Genomic DNA, 19,807 nt, shown 5'->3' with positions numbered 1-19,807 from the left:
AAAATTTGAAGCGGACTGCCTCTTGGGAAAGCCGACCTCTATAAATAATTAGAATTGTGATAATCCGACTACCCCACGTGGTTCACTCAATCGACTCTCCTGGGGTGACAAGTTCAAAAACGGTAGATCTGTACGTCGTGGGTTACAAAACTGCACTTCCCCATAAAAATGTGTATCCCAAGGGAATTGTGTATCTCAAGGCGTAGAGATCTATGTAGTCAAACTTGTCACGTTAGAGAATCGATTCACTGACACATTCCCTCTAAACTGCCAGGTGGCACAACATAAGCGTTTCTCATGAACGAAGTGGACGCCAAATAATATACAGTTAAAAAGCAATTCTGCTGTTGTCTTTTAATTAAACTTTTCCAAAAGAAGAAAATTTCCTTTTTTTTTTTTTTCTTCTCTCTCTCTCTCTTTCTTTCATCTTATATATATATTTGATTATTCCTCCAACCCTTTTCATCTCCATTTTCCTCTCTCTGCAAGTAAGAAATAAATCTCTCTTTCATGGCTTCTTCTTCTCTTGGTTCCAAAACTCTCTCTAGCCATTCAAACGATGGAGGTATCTAATTCTGGTTTTTTTTTTTCTTTCTTCAATTTTTAATCAAATATAGTATTTAATTTCTTTCAATTGTTTAATCAGATTTAAGTTTTAATTTGTTTTATCAAATTAAATAATTTGATGGCAGGTATTGTTGATGGTGGTAAGGAACCGAATCATAGAGATCTGAATGTTCTCCAAAAACACGTTACTTTCTTCGACAGAAACAGAGACGGAATTATATATCCATGGGAAACATACAAAGGTTTTTTTTTTTCTTTGTATGATTTAGATTTACCGTTTTAGCAAATATTTGATATAACCTCTACATTTGAGTTAGTTCTTCTCTTATAGAATAATAAGAAAATGACCTAATTGCCATCGTCTTCAACCTCTAGTCAAAAAGCCATTAATTTTTCTTCCCAAAACCTATAACTTCAAGTTCTTCAACCTCTATAGTAAATTATGTCTAGTATTTTTGAACCTCATCTTCAATCTAATATTGATTTTTCTATACAAAATTTCTTCTTCTACTTCTCATTTTAAAAAAATTAAAAAAAATAAAATCATGTCTGGTTCTTGAGGCTTGAAGGTTGAAGATGACGACCTTCAGGTCATTTTTATTAGTCTATTAAGAACACTGAGGTCAAGGGGCATATTATCAGTTTGAAAACATAGAGGGGTCATCTCAAATATTCATCAAAACGGGCATAATCACAAAATTCTCCGAATTTTTCATAAAAATCTCAAATTAGTGGTTAACTTATTACTTGGGAGAATTGACGAATTAATCGATTACTCCTTAATCCATCATGGAATATGATAACATTTTTACCCTTCACCTCTAAAAATTTTAATTTTTTCAACATTCAAACATCAACAAGAAAACACGATTTTTTGAGAGATTGAATATGATACGTTTTAGTAAGAAATCCAATAAATATTTTTGTATAATCTTTGAAATTTTGTCAATTTTTTACGAATTTTTTTTTAATTAATCAAATTGAAGCCCTACCAATTTTTTGAATTCAAAATTTTTACTTATGAATATGGGATATTTATATCTCGGTGTTTTAAAAATCGAACAGGACCAACGGCTCAATCGGGTCTAATTGGATTTCTTAAAAATTTCGGTTTGGTTCATTAACAACTGGTATTTACTTAAAAATCGTCGAGTTTATGATTTAATGGTTCAATCGTCGGAATCAATCGGTTCAATACACCGTGATTTTTAATTCTAAAGCATACTAATGAAAAATATCTACCAAGACAATATCTCTTTGTTGATATTCAAACCTTGTTAAATTGTAGGATTGGTTTCCAAAACATTCACTTTCAAAGCGACCTTCAGTATTAAAGAGAGGTCATTAAGATGCATTAAATACGTCACTAAAAAATATTCTATTATCTAAAATACCTTTAAAAAAAAAAATTCAACCAAAAATATCCTCTAATGCATATTTCGAAGTTATTTTAAATGCGTCTTTAACATGTACCCTAAAGGCACATATTAACAAAATATCGAAACCTATTAAAGACTTCAGTAGGACCTATTAAATTTCTTAAATTTTATATGTATTTTTTTCTATATTAATATTTTTAGCTTTTATTATAATTTTTTTAATATATAATTAAAATTGATCGGACCATTTAAGACAAATTTCGGGTGGATCATCAGTCCGGTTTTTAAAACATTATAATTTTTTAAGGGCATTTTCGGTATAAAATCTAATTTTCACAGTGTATTTATTGGACTTTAAGGACACACGTGAACAAAATAATATATATATATATATATATATATATGGGAAATGTTCAGCACCCTAAGTTTTACCACACACTTTAACAAACGTTTTTTGTCCTACAGGGGTTAGAAGTTTTGGAATGAGTTGATTTTTGGTGAGAATGATCTCTATGATTAGAAGATCATCCTCCCCAAAAATCAGCCCATTCCGAAATGTTTAGCCCCATGTTTACACGTTGAAAAATCGTGGACCGTCCATTTTTTGTAAATCAATTTTGATGGGGTTAGAAGTTTTGGAATGAGCTGATTTTTGGTGAGGATGATCCTCACCATAGAGTCTCCTCATAGCTCATTCCGAAACTCTAACCCATAAAATGCGTTGTATCAGTTGTGATTAACCAGGCAAACGTTCGTTATGTGTTTATAATTGGCACTTTACTACATTTACATCGGCGCAAGACAACTCAGCCCTGTTGGTAGTGGTTTAGATTGAGTTTGAAAAACAATACGTGCAATATTATTATTATATTAATATTTTTAGATAAACTTGATTGGGTTTTGTTATGGTGTATATCAGGCTTCCGTGCGATTGGATGCGGTGTTCCTTTATCTACTGTTGCTGCCCTTTTCATCAATATTGGTCTCAGTCGTAAAACTCGTCCCGTGAGTTCTTTCTCTAACGCCACGTGTGAATTTCTGCCGATGTTTGTTTTGCTAAAGTGCGTACTGTTGCACGTTATAGAGATTCCTTGCTTTACTTGTTTGTGAGTTAAACTTGGCCCTACTTGTATTTCGTAATGATTGCTTTGGCTTCGTATTTTTGAAAAGAGTGCGGATCGCGTACTCCTAGAAGTTTCATAGCTACCCAACTTCATATTTCTATTGGAAGTCACTTTGGATCCTTCTTTTGGGCTAATCCACTTATGAATGTTTGGTCCACCCTTGATGGGCCTATAAACGTAAATTTCTCCAATATGGTCTTTTGGGCCCACCAAGATATGAATGTTTGATCCACGGTTTGTCGACAAGTAGTTTTTTTTGGTGATCTTTAGGCATCTGATTAGGTAATGAGCTTGGAACTCACTTGTTATAGCATAATCTTACAGCCATACGAAGTATAATTTGCTCAAATCGACAACTAAGGGTCACCAATTAGTCTGTTATTGACGTGAGTCCAGGAAAATAAGGACCCACATTTGACTCAACCTGACTGAATGCTTTGGATTTTATGTAAGATACAATATCATTGGGACCCCTAGATTAGATGTGAATGTTGACTAGCTTAGATTCATTCTCCAAGCTATCAAATAATTCTTGACAACATATTTGATACTATTTGTTTTTTAATGATATAAAATGCTCAATTTTCCATGATTTTGATGTGTGTTATCTATTAAAAAAAGGAGTTTGTAACTGGATACGTTATCTATAGAAAAAAGTAAGATTTTTTAATTGAACATCTACTAATTTACCTAATAATTTAAAAATAATTACTACAATGTAAATATAATTTTTTTTTTAAAAATTTAAACCTGTTTACAGTTTGACTCTTTTGAGATGAGTCAACTCAATCTTGGTGGGGGACACGTATTTTTTTATGGGTAAACTGGACTTGACCCCACGTCATCAAAGTTGTTTTGCAATATGTTAGACCAACTGAGCTATGTATCAGCCCAATGAGACCAAACACTTAATTTAAAAACCACGAATGTAATATTATATATGGGGAAAAAAAAGATTTTCATGGTCTAATAAAAAAAAAGGTTTTCCTAGACCACCAATCATTTTTTCGTTCTTCGTCTTGTTTGTCAGTCTTTGATTGGTTGATTTAATAAGCTTGCCTTCCTCGTACATAAAACCCCATTGCATGTGGTGTCCTTAGTGTAGTGCTTGTACCTATTCGGTTCTAAACCACTTGAAGTCATTCTTCTCTTTGTGTCCGCTGCTGTTATCTTCTTGTCTCATATGTTTTTTGGTCTTTTTGGAATACCTATGTTGCCTCTTACTGTCCTTGTACCCTTTATATTATGATTGTCCTCTTCAAGTCTTCTACTGGTGGGATCATTGAGGTACTTATTTGAGAAGTAAACAAAGGGCTCAATTCTAAACTACACACATACATTATGGTATTGGGTTGGATCTTGTAGGCTAAGTCTATCTGAGTTTTCCTCTTTGTGTACCCTCGATCAAAGTTATGGATTTTCCTTTCTTCTGTCGTCCTCGTCTTCAATTGCTGAGGATATAGAGCAGTTAGAAACAATACTACCTCCACTATCCCTTGGAATGCTAGTCACTTCACCGTGGAACAAGACATTGGAAGTACCATCAGAGGTTATCACATTTAGTGTTCTGATTCTTTTCGTGGTAAAATGTTGCGTTGAGATAACCTCTACATCATTTAAGATTTGTGTGACATTGTGTCCGCCCGAAGTATAGTCTCTAGGTGGTGCCTTTTTTGGCATCATTAGTATGCTATTGCTTTGGAATGCTGGAAATATCCATCATGACCTTATCCATGACTAAGCTTTTGGTCGATTTCCTTCAAGGCCGAGTCCATCCAACATAGTTCTTGAAAGTTGACCATTAGCCTTGGTTACCCTTGATGTCTTTTTACCTAATTAAGGGTGTCTTGACCATGTCTTCGCCAACATCTATTCATATGGCCTTAAATTGGGGAAGGAGTTCGGCTCTACCAATCCACCGAAGGTCTCTCTTTAGATTGGTTTTCCCATGTTTTGATTCATCTATTGTAAATGTAGTTTAGGTGATACATCATGCAACCTTGAGTGCAGGCTAGGAGCCAATTTTCTTAGATTCCATATCGAGTTGGTATAGTGAACTCTTTTATCCATTTTTCTCCTTGGGTTTCCGAGGACTTATAATGACATTCTTCTCATGAATCTGCAATAATCCTATTTGACTTCAACTTCCTCATCCCATGCCCCAAATGACTTCAACTTCAATACTATAAAATGAATAGAAAAGGATTTTAAACAGATCACAATGTGTTCATTTAATTTTGTGTCTAAGAAAATCTTTCGTTGAGGCTCATCGAATTTGATTGATTATGAACTACCAGAAGCTTTTGTCACTATAACATAATTATTGTAAACAGACACAAAGCCTCCAAATAGATTATTAAGATTCTGCCGACTTAATTAGTGTTTGTTAAGTTAATCTCGAAGTAACATTCATTGGTTGGCTCTTTATGGTGCAGGGAAAATGTTTTTCTCTTCTCTTCCCAATTGAGATAGCAAACATCACCAAGAGCAAGCATGGGAGTGACTCTGGCGTATATGACACAGAAGGAAGGTTCACATCTCACCTTTTTCTTTTATGATTATTCATATTATGCATCTAGAGTATTTATAGAGCAAATCTAATATAAAATAGTCTTAGTGACCTAAATCACTCCTACCATTTAAAGTTAAATATCCTAATCACAATTAGTTCTAGAAATACTGATTGACAATTTGACATATGCCCATAGTAATAAATTTTGATTCTTTGATTTTGTTGTTAATTAGTAGACTGAAAACAACATTGTTACCGGTAATTAGAGTCGATGTAGGATTCAAATAATCTCAAATAAAGCAGCAAATATGCAATATTTTTAATTCAAAAAGAAAATAATTGGATGAACTAATCATTTATTAGATACAATCAAGGCACGTCTGGCCTTTGACGCACCCAATCGGTTGTAATAATTGATATTATTAGCGAAGATTGGGATGAGCCCCACAAAGGGTTTCATACGGAAAATTATAATTTTCCTTCAAATTTATAGAGAAGTAACATGGTCCAGTTAGTCTTTCGGACTTACACTCGAGTTCACAACTCAATAAGCTAGAAAAGACTTAAGAATTCGGAGTGCAAAATACACTCCAACGTGAGTGTATTTGGTTTGAATCAAATAGTTGTAGGAAGAGAAAATAGAAATTAAAATCTTTGCAAATGCCATCTTGCTTCGTACCTCAATCCAAACATCTTTGGTTGAATAAAGAGGGACTATAGATAGGGAAAAAAAAAATCTATTACTTATTTTATATATAAGAAAATCAAATATTAAATGAGGGAACAATAACAAGATGTGGCCCTGATTCCACCATAATTCATACCTTTCAAATGAATTTTATATGTTTAAATTTTCATTGATTTACAAGTAATTGTGTTATTATGGTTTTTTGACGTAAATTTCAATATTGTCTAGGTTTGTGTTGTCGAAGTTCGAGGAGATTTTTCACAAGCATTCCCATACAAATTCAAATTCATTAACAGCAGAGGAGTTGTCAAATATGCTAAAGGCCAACCGGGAGCCTAAAGATTATGGCGGATGGTTTGTTTACTCTCACAATTAGAATGAAAAAAATTGGGGCATTTGGTTTGGATTGTTAGATTCTGATTTTGGATTTTCGGATAAAAATTATGGAAAACTGATTTCCAGAATCCAAAATATTGTTTGGCTTGGCTTTATTGTTTCTGGAAGCGGATTTCAGAATCTAGAATCTCATTTGACTGACCTACACAATTGTGAAACAAAATATCATGCACCTAAGCTTAAAATCTGATTATGGGTGAATCACTTCTATAATCTGAATCAAATATACCCTCAAATAGTAGAATCAGATTCTAGAATCTGAATCAAAAGCCTATCAATTATTATATAAAAAGGTAAAACTTATCATTTGCAGGTTAGCAAGCTGGACTGAATGGAAGATACTATACATTCTCTGCAAGGACAAGAATGGTTTACTACACAAAGAAACGATTAAAGCTGTTTACGATGGAAGCCTCTTCGAACAAATGGAAAAAGAGGCAAAATCGGCCCATAAAACAGCGTAAATTGTCAACAACGATGTTAATTATACCCAATTCCATACATGAATATTCTATATTGATTTTGGTTCTATAATATTTATACATGTAATTTGACTACTATGTGAAATAAACAAAGAACAATTTATATTGGATAATTTCATTGTGTGATGCAGTGCAGATTCTATATAAAAGTGGCAGATGGGTCGGATTATGTAGTTGGTTCGGGTCAAGCTGGCCCAAACTTGACTGCATGTGCAGCAGTCCAAACTAGAACAGTGCTCCATGTACAAGCTAAGATCATAAGTTTGGAGAAACAATAATTTGTAATCCATTATCTTTCTCCTTTATTGTCTTACTCTTCGATTTCATTAATATTTGTGTTGGATCAAATATAAATAGGTGTAAGCACTTAACATGAGATGAATGAGTAGGGGTGAAACTCACACTAGGGCTGCAACTTGGGCCGGCTAGATTGAACTCAACCCGATTCATGGGCGAGCCTGGGACGAGTTACGTAGAACATGAGTTGAGCCTTGGTTAGAATAACTCAACCTGACCTTAAATTGGGTTGACGGTTTGGGCAACCCCAGTTCAACCCACTATTTAATATTATATAAATATTTTTTTTTTAAAAATATATAATGTCTTGTTTTGGGTTATAAAATTTCTTTGCTAATACAAGTCCATCCATTCAAAACTACCCAACTTGGGCTAACTCAACCTCAACCCAAGTTTGGCCCTAACTCAAAACTGATTGGGTTGAGTTGGATTGTGGATCGTTCTTAAGCCCAACCCAATCCAATCCCAACTTGTGCATTGGTATCAATGGGCTGGGCTTTTTAATCAAAGTTTAAATGGGCTTAACAAATCTTAGCTCAAGCTCGCCCAGTAATTAATGAACCAGACCGTTAGTAAAATTACTATAAACAACCCTGGCCCTCTTTCATTTGTTCCAGTTTGTGGGGCCGGGCCCGGCCTAACTTCAGGTTTTTTGTAAAATAGAGCAGTGGGGATATTACAATAACTGATGGATCTTCAACAACCACCCTTTTCTGAGATTGTTTCATAATTGGTGCCTGCAAATTTCATCACAATGATCCTTGATTCCGTGAGTTTTGAAGGGTTAGAGATGGATCCAGAGTATAAGGTGCATCATAATAAAGAACAATGGCATCCACCATATCACTATAATTGTTTCATGATCCTATACATAGGAATGGTGTATACGTGTCGTGCCTTGGTTGGACAATAAACAAATTGGGCTGTGTGAATGGCTTAGTTAGGAGCTCGAGGTGACTTAAACTCCAACTAAAGTGTGCCACATAGACATCGTTCCTATTTTATAGGAACAGACGTCGAATTGAATCTTGAGTTTAATTGTTAATGTCCATTTGGAATTCATTTAACATTAGTTATGATATTTAAGATTAGATTAGTATCAATTTTAGATTTTGTTATTGTTTATTTAATCTCATGATGTGGGTCTGTATAAAGCATCAAAGTTTTCAATAAAGCTTTAACGTTACCTGTAATATCCAACAAGTATTTGAGATGATTTGGACATGTACAACAAATATTAATAACTTGTCTGAATGAATGAGAGTAACGTTTTTGTACAAGTCAGGAGCGTTAAAAATGACATGGATAGAGATGGTAAGAAGATGGTTGAAACTACATGCCTTGATTGAAGTTTTGGGGTCGAGACAACTTCAAATCCTATGGAGTCGACTCAAATGAGTTTTGAGTTGACTCAATGAGTTTTAAATCTATAGATATACAATTTTGGTTGGATTTTTCATATTTAAGGGAAATTTGTTAAGAGACAATGCCTGAAAAAGAATCCTATGAAAGTGTGAGAGGGTTTTAGTTTTTAGGGTTGCGTTAACTGATTGGAAACCCTAAAGAACAATGGAATCAAACATATAGTTATAGGCATCTCAAAAGAAATCTTATCTTCTTGAGAGGCAAAATGGGAATGGGTTGTCGGAGGTTGCATGAGAAGGGTATGTGGGCAAAGTGAAGCAAAGACAAAATAACCATAACTTGTAATAATAACATTATTGAATCACACACACACACACACACACACACACACCACACACCCACCTCTTCAATCTCTTTCTTTTTGGTCCTCCACAACATTAGACATACTACATGACAATGCTAATAAATGTAGAAATTACAAACTCCCCCGAAAAGAGTCTTTCGACCACAAGCCAAAAGAGAGAGACATCCAACCACCATAAGCATTGTTCCAAGGTTTTTTCTTTTCTTTTTTTTCTTCTCATATTTTTGTGGTGCTTGTTAGTCAATTGTACGTAAATCGAGATTTATCTCCACCTTTAGTTTTGAGAAGTCACGTGGAAAATCAATAATAGATTAGTGTAGCGTTCTAGGCATACTTGTTACGTGTAGTAGAAGAATCAACTAGAGTAGGATTGGTGTAATCGTCAATCTTTGTTGGTAGAAAAGATTCAAAATATATAACTTCAAATTATTGAAGCAACGGTATCATCCACATCTCAGATCCTAGACTTTTAGATAGAATCCTTGGAGAATGTCCCAATCATCTTATAGAAAATTTAGGAGAAAGTGGAGAGATTCGGATTTGAAATTATATTTTCACCTTTTTATTAGAGGTTGAATTGATTGTTAGACACTTTTAACGCAACACTAACTTCTTCCTATATCTCTAAAACTCTAAATCCCTATGATTGTGTGCAAAAAGGATAGGGCCCACATAGATGCTCCCAGTATACACCAACCATTAAAGTGTTCGACAAATCCACTCGGATTGGATTTGTATCTAATGGATGTGCTCAAAATCAAAAGAACTTGTCCGTAAAAGAAATGGAAACAATGTCGATTTAGTTACCACTTCAAGGAAAGGATGAATAGCATTGTTTTTAAGGCAATATCTCCCCACATTGTGCAACAGATTATTGGCAAATTTGACTCGAGCTAGAATACAATGAAGTCTAACAATAAATCAAACAATCTATAATATCAAAAAATCCACAATAAAACGATGTAAAAAAATAATGGGACAAATAGAAATTTGGGTTTGAAACACACTAGTACACACTTCAAATTCTTAGAAATTTGTAATTTTCAATCTCTCTGGTGACTTATCGAAGTGTGATGGAATGAGAATCCCAAATTGCAACCAACTCAATGCGGTCCTTGATCGCAGCATTAGGTTTAAGCTGTAATAATCCTTTGAATAGAATTTTTTTTTTTTTTTTTTTTTAAGGAAAAAACTTGACGGATATACCTTTAAATTGTTTATAGAAAATTTTCCAGATTTCTCTAAGCCGGAAGGACCCAATGTCCAACAAACCGTGGAGATAAAAAGATAATTATAGATCATCTAGAGATCATATAATGATTAGGAATTGCCTGATTGGATCATTTCACAAAACCTTATTTCAGGGACCGAAGCTGACCATTGAAATAGACTTCAATGTCATTAAGTCATGATGCCTCTTATTATCAAAATATTTAGAAAAGCTAACCCCCAAGGGTAGGCAAGAAGGCCATGACCACATCTCAAGAAGTGGAAGCCTCAAGTTCGAATCACCCCTTAAGGGCCACCCTCAGGGATTTATCCCAAAATTTGTTGGGGGACTGCATGTGTCCGAGGATTAGTTGGGTGCTCCAAACACGACGATTAAGGAAAAAAAATAGAAAAGTAAAAAAAAAAAAAAATTATGAAATGACTATATGTCAACATTTTATTGGTCAGATGGGGGACACCCTAATGAACCTATATGTGGGTTGCCAAGAGTGTGATGAGCTGGAGTTGGGTTGCCCTAAGAACGTGGGCCAGCAACAATTCCATTATAAGGTGGCATCGTTGTTCCATCTTTATGTTTGGGTGGTAACATTGTGGTTATTTGTCTCGACTATACACACTTTTTAGTGTAAAGGTCGTAGGGTTCTGCAAAAGTTAAAAGCAAGAGGGAATGGATTCTAGGGATAATGGCTTTATGAGGGTTGAGTTATGAAAAGTGATTCCATAATGTTTTCCAATGCTTGTGAGCATCCCGAGATCATAATTTCCACTAAAGTTCATTGGCATCACAATTAAGGTAGAAGCATTCAAAATTGAAATCAAGTCCATTGATAACAAAGATATTATTTCTTCAATGTTTTTCACTTAAACTAAGATATTGATAATTTTAATCATCATAAAATCAAAAATAAATCAGTATTTATGCACCAGCTCCCCCTTGTCATAGGGACCATACTCTACCTTCCTCGTTAGTGATCTAACCTTGTCAATGCCTTTCCTTATCGACACTCTTGCCAACTTGTCATGCAGCATGGATGTACATTGATGCCCATTAAGTAGAAGGCATCTTGTACTGGTAGGGCTTCTAAGATCCGTCAAACCAGTTTCTCGTGATTAACCACATGATCCGAAGATGCGCGGCTCATTGCTTAATTAGCTGACTCTTTGGACAACACCACCTAAACTTATTGAATTTGGTTTTACCTAATACTACCATTTGAATCCTCATTCAATCCAATAGAAATCATTGGGTTTGAATTCGATAAAATCTGGTTTGATAGATATTCTATTAGGATGGACACATGGGTGGATTTAAGGGGGGTTATGGGGGGCATTTGTACTCACAAGAATTTTCAAACTCTATAAAGATTTATGAGCTATTGTGGCAGAAAAAAAAGAATCTATCAGTATTGTCCCCACAAAAATTTTCTCTTAATTGCCCAAATATATTTGTCGACCAAATATAATACTATAATTTATATATTTCCATATTTATTATCAGACTAGGGTATTATTGATCCAAAATAGATCCAATAGCCCCAGTTATTTGATTGGGTCTATCAAAGTTCAGGTATGATCCGATCCATTGATTGTCATATAATTTTCAATCCAATCCACAAGACCACAACCCGAGACCATGATCCGGGAAACATGGAATATCCAACACCGTTACAGTTGTATCCGTTCAGCGCAATTTTAATTGAATCAGCTGGCCCCCATACAATTTCATCATTTCATTGAAGTTCCATTTTTTGTGGGTATTTGAAATACCCTTGTGTTTTCAAAGTGATGACATGCCCTTTGAACTTGGTCAACTCACAAATATAAATTAAATTACCTAAATGCCCCTCATCATAAGCATCTAACTTATAGTGAAAAAAATTCAAAAAAAAAGGAGTCCATAACCTGCCCCAAAGTACAGTTGGTCCGAGCCTTACTCTTGGTCCCTAGAAGCCCATCCCAAATATGACTTGAAAGGTCCGGCCTGAACCAGGTCCGAACCAAATCCGCATCGTCTTCAATCACAGCTCCCCCACTCACAATGGGTTTTTTTTTTTTTTAAATGACTGTTCAAGGTGGACTTTCCCCTATGTCAAAATTAGATATTGAAATCATTGAGATTAATCTTTGATCAAATTATCAAAATTGAACTTTTACTGCCATCAAGATCAATGATTATAAACCATCAATCTCAACATTTGATCTAGACTCTAGACCAACACTTTGAATAATTAATCTCAACTATTTGAATCATCAATTTTTACGATTTGAATTCAACATTTTACTAGGGTGAAGGTCATTAAGAAAGAAATATTTTAGCAAACGGGTTGTTAATTTAAGATAACACCACGGTTAGGGCTGTCAACGGATAGATATCCGATCGGATAGTGTTATATCCGAATTCGAATCCGAAAATTTTTAGTACTATCCGAATTCGAATTCGAATTTAAGATAACACCACGGTGCATCTAGAAAGACGTCCCTACTGCAGGGTATATTAAGCAATTTTCCCAAATATATTTGAAAAACAAATTTTTTTTTGGGTGTGATGATTTAAATGACTTTATTTTTTAAGTATTTTCTTATAGTTGGGAAGGGTATTTAGGTCACTTAACCTCAAATAAGTAAAATGAGCTAAAAATCCCTTTAGTAAAAAAAAATGCTTGATTTTTCTCCATAATTCTGCCTTGGAGCTCTTCTTCAACTTCGCAAATTAATTTAAGCTTTATTCAACTTTTCTAAAGAATGGCTTGTTAGTAGCAGTTAAAGACGAGGGTATTTAAGTCATCTTCCATTACTTTCTCACAGAAGAGTGATGAGGACTGTCACGAGTTTCTAAACGGAGGGTATCTCAAATATTGACCAAACTTAGAGGGGGTATATCTAAATTACCCTTTACGTAAAAACTCTTCAAAGTCGCAAGACTTCAACAGTAGATTTTAACTTTACGTTTTCATGATTAGCCACCCCAGCAATCAACGGTCCAGATTCACATACACATCTCATAAACCATAAAACACACACACACACTCTCTCTCTCTCTCTCACACACACACACACACACACACACACACAGACCAGAGAAACCAAACATGTCTCTTCTTCCTTCTCTCATCTTCTTCTTCGTCATCTGTTCATCTCTCCCAAACCCATCAAAATCTTCCATAGATTCCTTCATCTATGGTGGCTGCTCTCAGCTAAAATACGCATCTGGCTCACCTTACGAGTCAAACGTTAACACCCTTCTCACATCTTTAGTCAACTCTGCCTCCTACACTTCTTACAACAACTTCACCATTTCAAGTTCTAACCCACAACCACAAGACACCGTGTACGGTCTCTTCCAATGTAGAGGAGACATCTCTATGCTAACTTGCGCCAGTTGCGTATCTCGCGCAATTAGTCAACTCGGTGTCCTCTGTTTTGATTCATGTGGTGGTGCATTGCTCTTACAAGGGTGCTTCGTGAAGTACGATAACACTACCTTCTTAGGTTTGCAAGATAAGAACGAGGTTTTGAAGAAGTGTGGACCGTCGATTGGTGGGTATGATTCGGATATGATGAGCCGTAGAGATGCAGTGTTGGACGGTTTGGCGACTGGCGGTGGAGTATATAGGGTGAGTGGATCAGGGAAAGTTCAAGGGATGGCTCAGTGTGTTGGAGATTTGAGTAGTGCTGAGTGTCAGGATTGTGTTTCCGAAGCAATCGGACGGTTGAGAACCGAGTGCGGTTCGGCTGTGTCTGGCGACGTGTTCTTGGGGAAGTGTTATGTGAGGTATTCCACTAGTGGGATTGATTACAAGTCCAAAAGCGGTAAGCGGTTTTGTCACTCTGGTTTCTGGTTTTGTTATCTCATTGACTTATGTTTTTCTTTTTTCTTTTTTCTTTTTTCTTTTTTGCTATTACTAATTTACCAAAATCTCCTTGAACAATTTCTAAATTAACCATGTCCCCTTTGATATAATTTTAAATTTTTTTTTTGGTTTTTGGAAAATTTATCTTTATTTTGAATTTCGTTTGAGAGCTTATATTCCCACACCAACTTTTACTAACGCCACCTCAAGATGTGTACTAATTCTTACGGAGTCCGACTTTGAAGCGGGCGGCGCTTCAAAATGTCTTTGTTGCAAGGCACGTGGCATTTTGAATTTATTTCACGCCCTAAATCTTTTTCAAATTTTGAAATACATCCTTGGAAATGCCACGTGTAAATCAATGGAGTAGGATTCTTCAAAATTATGAAACGGCTGCCTACTTCAAAGTTTTTTCCATGATTTTAATATGAATTGGGGTGGCGTTAGCAAATTTGGTGTGGCAATAGAATGTCTCTTTTGGGTTTTGTCAAAATTCAAGAAGAAGATACCGAGTTATTGTATTTTTTATTCTTTATTCTTTTTTTTTTTCTTTTTTTTTTTTTTTTTTTTTTTTTTTTTTTTTTTTTAATTTTGTAAGGTGGTGGAACTGTATTCTCTAGGGAGGGAGTGGTGGTTTGGTTTTGTGAATGAAATGACTTCATTACCCCTTATTTTTAAATTTTATTTAAATTTTTGTTTATATGGAATGAATCTTATTTTTAAGATTTATGTTTTTTTTATATATATAATAAAATAATTAATCTTGGATTTTGTATCACCCTTATTCCTTGGTGGGGACTGGTTGTTTGGATTTTCGGGTGAAATGACTAAAATACCCTCTTATTTTAAAAATTCGTTGAATTTTTAATATGAAATTCTGTCTTCATTAAAATTTATTGAATTTTTAAGAGTAAAATAATTGATCTCGAACTTTATATTGTCTCTATTCTTCGGGAGTGGTTGTTTTGTTTTGTGAATAAAATACCAAATACCCCCTTATTTTTGAAATTCATTGAAATTTTAATATTTAAAAAAAATAATTATAATAATAGTTAATCCTGAATATTGTATCACTTCAAATTATTGGTGTCAATAATGCCATACATTGATATATTTGTGTATATGAGATAAATGATCACGAAAAATATGTAAATAATTTTTATAAGTTTTTATTTAATTCTACGCGACAGATTCTTCAGACAACAACGACGATGGGGAGAAAGCATTAGCAATTACCATTGGTCTATTTGCCATAGTTGCTCTAATTATTGTTTTTATTTCTTTCTTAAATAAGGCATTCGGAGAAAAAGGTATACTTCTCTCACTCTCTCTCTCTTTATAGCATTACAAAAATATGGGTAATTTTGTCATATCCCTCCATGTTTTGATGTACATTTCACCATTTTTTTTTTCTTTCTAGACAAATGGGATTAGTGGTCAATAATTAGTAGGTGAAGGTAGGTTTTGAATCCACTAGTGTCAGCACCCACCACATAAGCTTAAACCAACTAAGCAAGCTAGCTTCTTCACCATGATCTTTTTAATGGGAGACCAATAGAAAATGATTAAAATACCCTTGCCTTCAACTTGTCATAGACCTAATAACTTTTGTCCAAAAAATTTTGGTCTTCAACTTTTAGGGTAAAATTTGATTTACTCATGTACTCTTTATATTTTCTCAAAAATCTATGATCTTCAACTTTTGATTTATTTGTCTAAGTTTCCTCGAGGCATCCGTGAGGGCACACCCTCACTTACCCGGTCCATATGCCTTGGCTCCAGCCCTGATTTTTTCGATCCTTTTGGGCAGATGTAAGTTTGGACACTCCCGTCATCAAAAAAATTATTTAGGAAAAATTACTTAAAAGGACCATGTCAGAAGGATTTCTTTCTAATTTTGATTAAAATACATAGAAAGATCGACTAAAAATTTGAGATAATAACTTTTCCAAATGATTTCAAATTAAAAGAACCATTATTTATGGATTTTCATCCAAAAATGAAGTAAAATGTGAAAAAAAAAAAAAATTCTAGTTTTTTTGCATACGTCTTCAAAATATTTGAAAAACTCCCTTGAAAATTGCTTCTTTCCGATGGAATGGAGTCTCCGAAACTCGATTGGGATGCTAAAAATCCAATTTTTTGGATGAAAGCAGTGGGGACGAACAGTTAGGGCATTCAATCGTGAGAAATGGTGTTAAGAGGTTAATTAGAGTAGGGATCCAGAACGTTCCTAACTAAGGTCAATGGCGTGGCAATTTTGATGACCTACACACAAAAGATCAGCTTGCCTGGTGATATGCATCCGTCGATAATAGCATTGTCTTGTCTTAAGAATGGCTTCTGATTGTTGGCTTTAAACTCTTTTTCAAGAGTTTAGATATAATGCACCATGATTTTTGGCATGTAGGTTCACTAAGGAACGTGCCACATATCCATATGGTCAGTGGGTCCCCAAAATAACACATGGCATAAAATGGGATATCACCTGACCTTGGTTAGGAATGGGACACCGATTTGGACCCCTACTCTTTTGGCTAATGAAAAACACGGAATCTAGATCTTTGGATTACAAAATCCAATGGGAGGATTTATCCTACAAAAACACATTTTTTCCCGAAAATTGGATTATTATGTTTTAATGGTCAAGATTTTTTTTATTTTTCATGAGTCCTTAGATCCTGATCCTTTATTTATTCTTCACATTTATTGTTTAACAATTCATAATCCGTGCCCTTTAGGGGTCAGAAACCATATAATTCACCTTTCAAAATTAAATATGTTTATGGTTGTATTATAATAATGTATTTTGTCATTTCAGGTAAATAAATTGCAAATTTGCGGAAGTTCCCGAAATTGCCCTCTACTCTACTCTCTCTCTCTCCTTCTGTCAACTTGCTTTCGGTGGCTTACTCGTGACCCACTTGTTTCTTTTTGTTCTACTCTTTTTTTTTTTTTTTTTTTTTCTTTCTTTTGCCCCTTTTAGGGGGCTGTTAAAGGGGTAGACTTGAAAAAGAATATGGAAAGATATGTGTGGAGACAACCTTGAAACAAGTGAAGAGAAAGTTCTAAGGGACAAAGAAAGAAGATCACACTCTCCACCTTCCCCACTTGTTGTCAAATTTGTAGAAATTAATGGAAAAAATTCTTTTGTTGAAGTGTGGAAAATCGGCCTTTTGTGATGTTGTCTGAAGTGTTGTTGATTCGGGTACTTTTAGCTTTTACTAACATTTCAAATATTTATTATTAATTAAGCCGGCAACATTGATTTTAGAGAAAATTTTACAAAAAAAGGTTAGGGTCACACTTATAACACTTTTCAAATATCATTGTCAATTTAATCTCATTCAATTTCATTTGCATAATTATTGTGGAAAAAAGATCATATGGTTCACATAATGGTTTTAAAACTTGTCAAGTTGACTTAAAACTTGGTCCGATAAACTTTGACTTGATTGAATTTTGAGATGGCTCTCTACAAATTATGATGGAACCAACTTGTCGAATTAATCCGATAAAACCTTGAGTCACTTGTTAACAGTCGAGTCAGCTCGAAAATGCACCAAAGTCAAGTTCAAAAGTTGACTTAACTTGGTGGACACTCAAGTTGAACTCTTGATGTTTTAACTATGGTTTAAATGATTTAAAGATTTTTTTTTGACACTCAAGTTGAACTCTTGATGTTTTAACTATGGTTTAAATGATTTAAAGATTTTTTTTTGACATAATGACCATAATTGGTAGGTCCCGACATGACCATTCAATGCTCTTTACAAAAAGACATCCCTTCTCTGGAGGTTTTGTAACTTTTTTTTTTCGAAAAGAGATTTATCTAACGACTCAGAGTATTATCTATTTATCTAGGGGTGTCAATGAATGGTCGAAAATTCAAATCTGATTCGAATTTGAATTCAAAAAATCGGATATCGGATTCGAATTCGGATAATTTTATATATTTGAATCCTTATCGGATATGAATTCGGATATTAGCATTTCGAATCCGATAACATCTGATTCGAAATAATATATAATATATATTATTTTATTTGATTAATTTTTTATATAAATAATATAAATATATTATTTATGTTATTTATTTTTATATAAATAATATAATATATAATAAGTTTTTTTTAATAATGAAAAATCAATTGAATAAGGAAAAATTATGTTTTTTTTTTTTTTTTATATACAAATTATTCGAATTCTCATCAGATATTATCTAACATCCGATAAGATAATCAGATTCAAATTTGGATAGAGCTTTAGGACATCCGTCGGATTCAAATTCAAATTCAGATATCAGATAAAAATTTCTAATTCGATTATTGTTGTATCCGAACCAATAACATCCGTTGACAGCCCTGTAGTTATCCACTTATGTCAGTTTTGAAGGTCGTCAAATCTTTTTCCTAAGGCATGGAATCTAGTACTCGTTTAAGGAATAATAACGAATTATTTAAGAACATAACAGATATTTTATCTCAGATCAAGACATGAGAAACTTCATAATTTTGAAATAATAAATGATGAGACCTATCAACTACCAAATTAATAACAAACTAAGGATTAGAGGAATGATTGATTTGTGTCATCCCATTGTGGGTTCAATCTTCCTATGTTTTTTGCCTACTTATCTTGCAATTCTTTAAGAGGGGCTGTATTATTTATATATATGATAGTCATCAGTAAAGGAATCCTTTTTGGAAGATTAGGTGTTATAATATTGTCAAATACTTTTAAATTCGCTTACATACATATCAGCTGATGCAATGGTATTCCAACCATCAAAATATAATTTACATCATATTCGATTAATCTTTATCCTAATCTTCAAGAGAAGATGATATTGTGTATCAATATATACTTTATTACAATGTACCCCATTTTTATACTATATTATTATTAGATTGAACACCCCACATGTCCTTTAATCGAGGGTCAATTCTTTAACGATAAATTTACTTTAATAGAATTTGAATCCATGTCAAGAGATTTGACTAAAAAAGAACAGGAAAAATTACTTATAAGGACCTAGACGAAAAGATTTATTTCTAATTAATCCCTAATGTAGACACCCTAATTTAATCGAACAAGTCCGAAAATTCGTTCGAATCCAATATCGAGGGTCAAATCGAGAGAATTTCGATCAATCAAGTGGACCCAAATCAAACCAATCATGAAAATCAGATTTAATATAAAAAAATGATTTTGCATGGTTGTACTTATCAAATGGCCAAACATAGTAATAACCTGGCAGTTTGGTACATATGACCAGGCCATTTTTTGTTATAGTCTTAAATTTTGTGATACTCAAGTTTAATTTACCTTGATTGTGCGTAGTGTACATTGAAATCTCATGTCTACTCAATTTTATAAGGAAAATGACTCGCTAACCCCCCTTAACATTTTTTCCCTCAAGAAATCTCTCATGTTTACTCTTTTACCCCTCTTCAACTCTCTAATAAAATCTATCACTTTGTTTTTCTCGTAATTTTTCAAATCTCTTAACAAAGTCTTTATCTTGCTTGGTCTCTACTCAAGGATAATTA

General features: G+C 33.9%; 2 protein-coding genes across 2 annotated transcripts; both read left to right on the top strand.

Annotated features, from left to right (window-relative positions):
• Positions 1-408: 408 nt before the first annotated feature.
• Positions 409-7,478, top strand: LOC147406324 (putative peroxygenase 4). The gene is made up of 7 exons (XM_086434274.1): positions 409-565; positions 693-809; positions 2,866-2,951; positions 5,506-5,600; positions 6,499-6,624; positions 6,980-7,126; positions 7,280-7,478. The coding sequence occupies exons 1-7, from the start codon at positions 511-513 to the stop codon at positions 7,293-7,295; spliced, it is 642 nt and encodes a 213-aa protein (XP_086290400.1). The 5' UTR covers positions 409-510; the 3' UTR covers positions 7,296-7,478.
• A 5,960-nt stretch (positions 7,479-13,438) lies between these two features.
• On the top strand, positions 13,439-17,442 carry LOC147406323 (plasmodesmata-located protein 7-like). The gene is made up of 3 exons (XM_086434273.1): positions 13,439-14,214; positions 15,446-15,565; positions 17,077-17,442. The coding sequence occupies exons 1-3, from the start codon at positions 13,494-13,496 to the stop codon at positions 17,082-17,084; spliced, it is 849 nt and encodes a 282-aa protein (XP_086290399.1). The 5' UTR covers positions 13,439-13,493; the 3' UTR covers positions 17,085-17,442.
• The last annotated feature ends 2,365 nt before the right edge of the window (positions 17,443-19,807 follow it).

This window comes from Akebia trifoliata, chromosome 3 (assembly GCF_017979445.1).
Source record: "Akebia trifoliata isolate Shusen 1 chromosome 3, ASM1797944v1, whole genome shotgun sequence".
Taxonomy (NCBI): Eukaryota; Viridiplantae; Streptophyta; class Magnoliopsida; order Ranunculales; family Lardizabalaceae; genus Akebia; species Akebia trifoliata.
The sequence above is the reverse complement of the archived record's forward strand: the minus strand, read 5'-3'. Positions and strand labels throughout refer to the sequence as shown.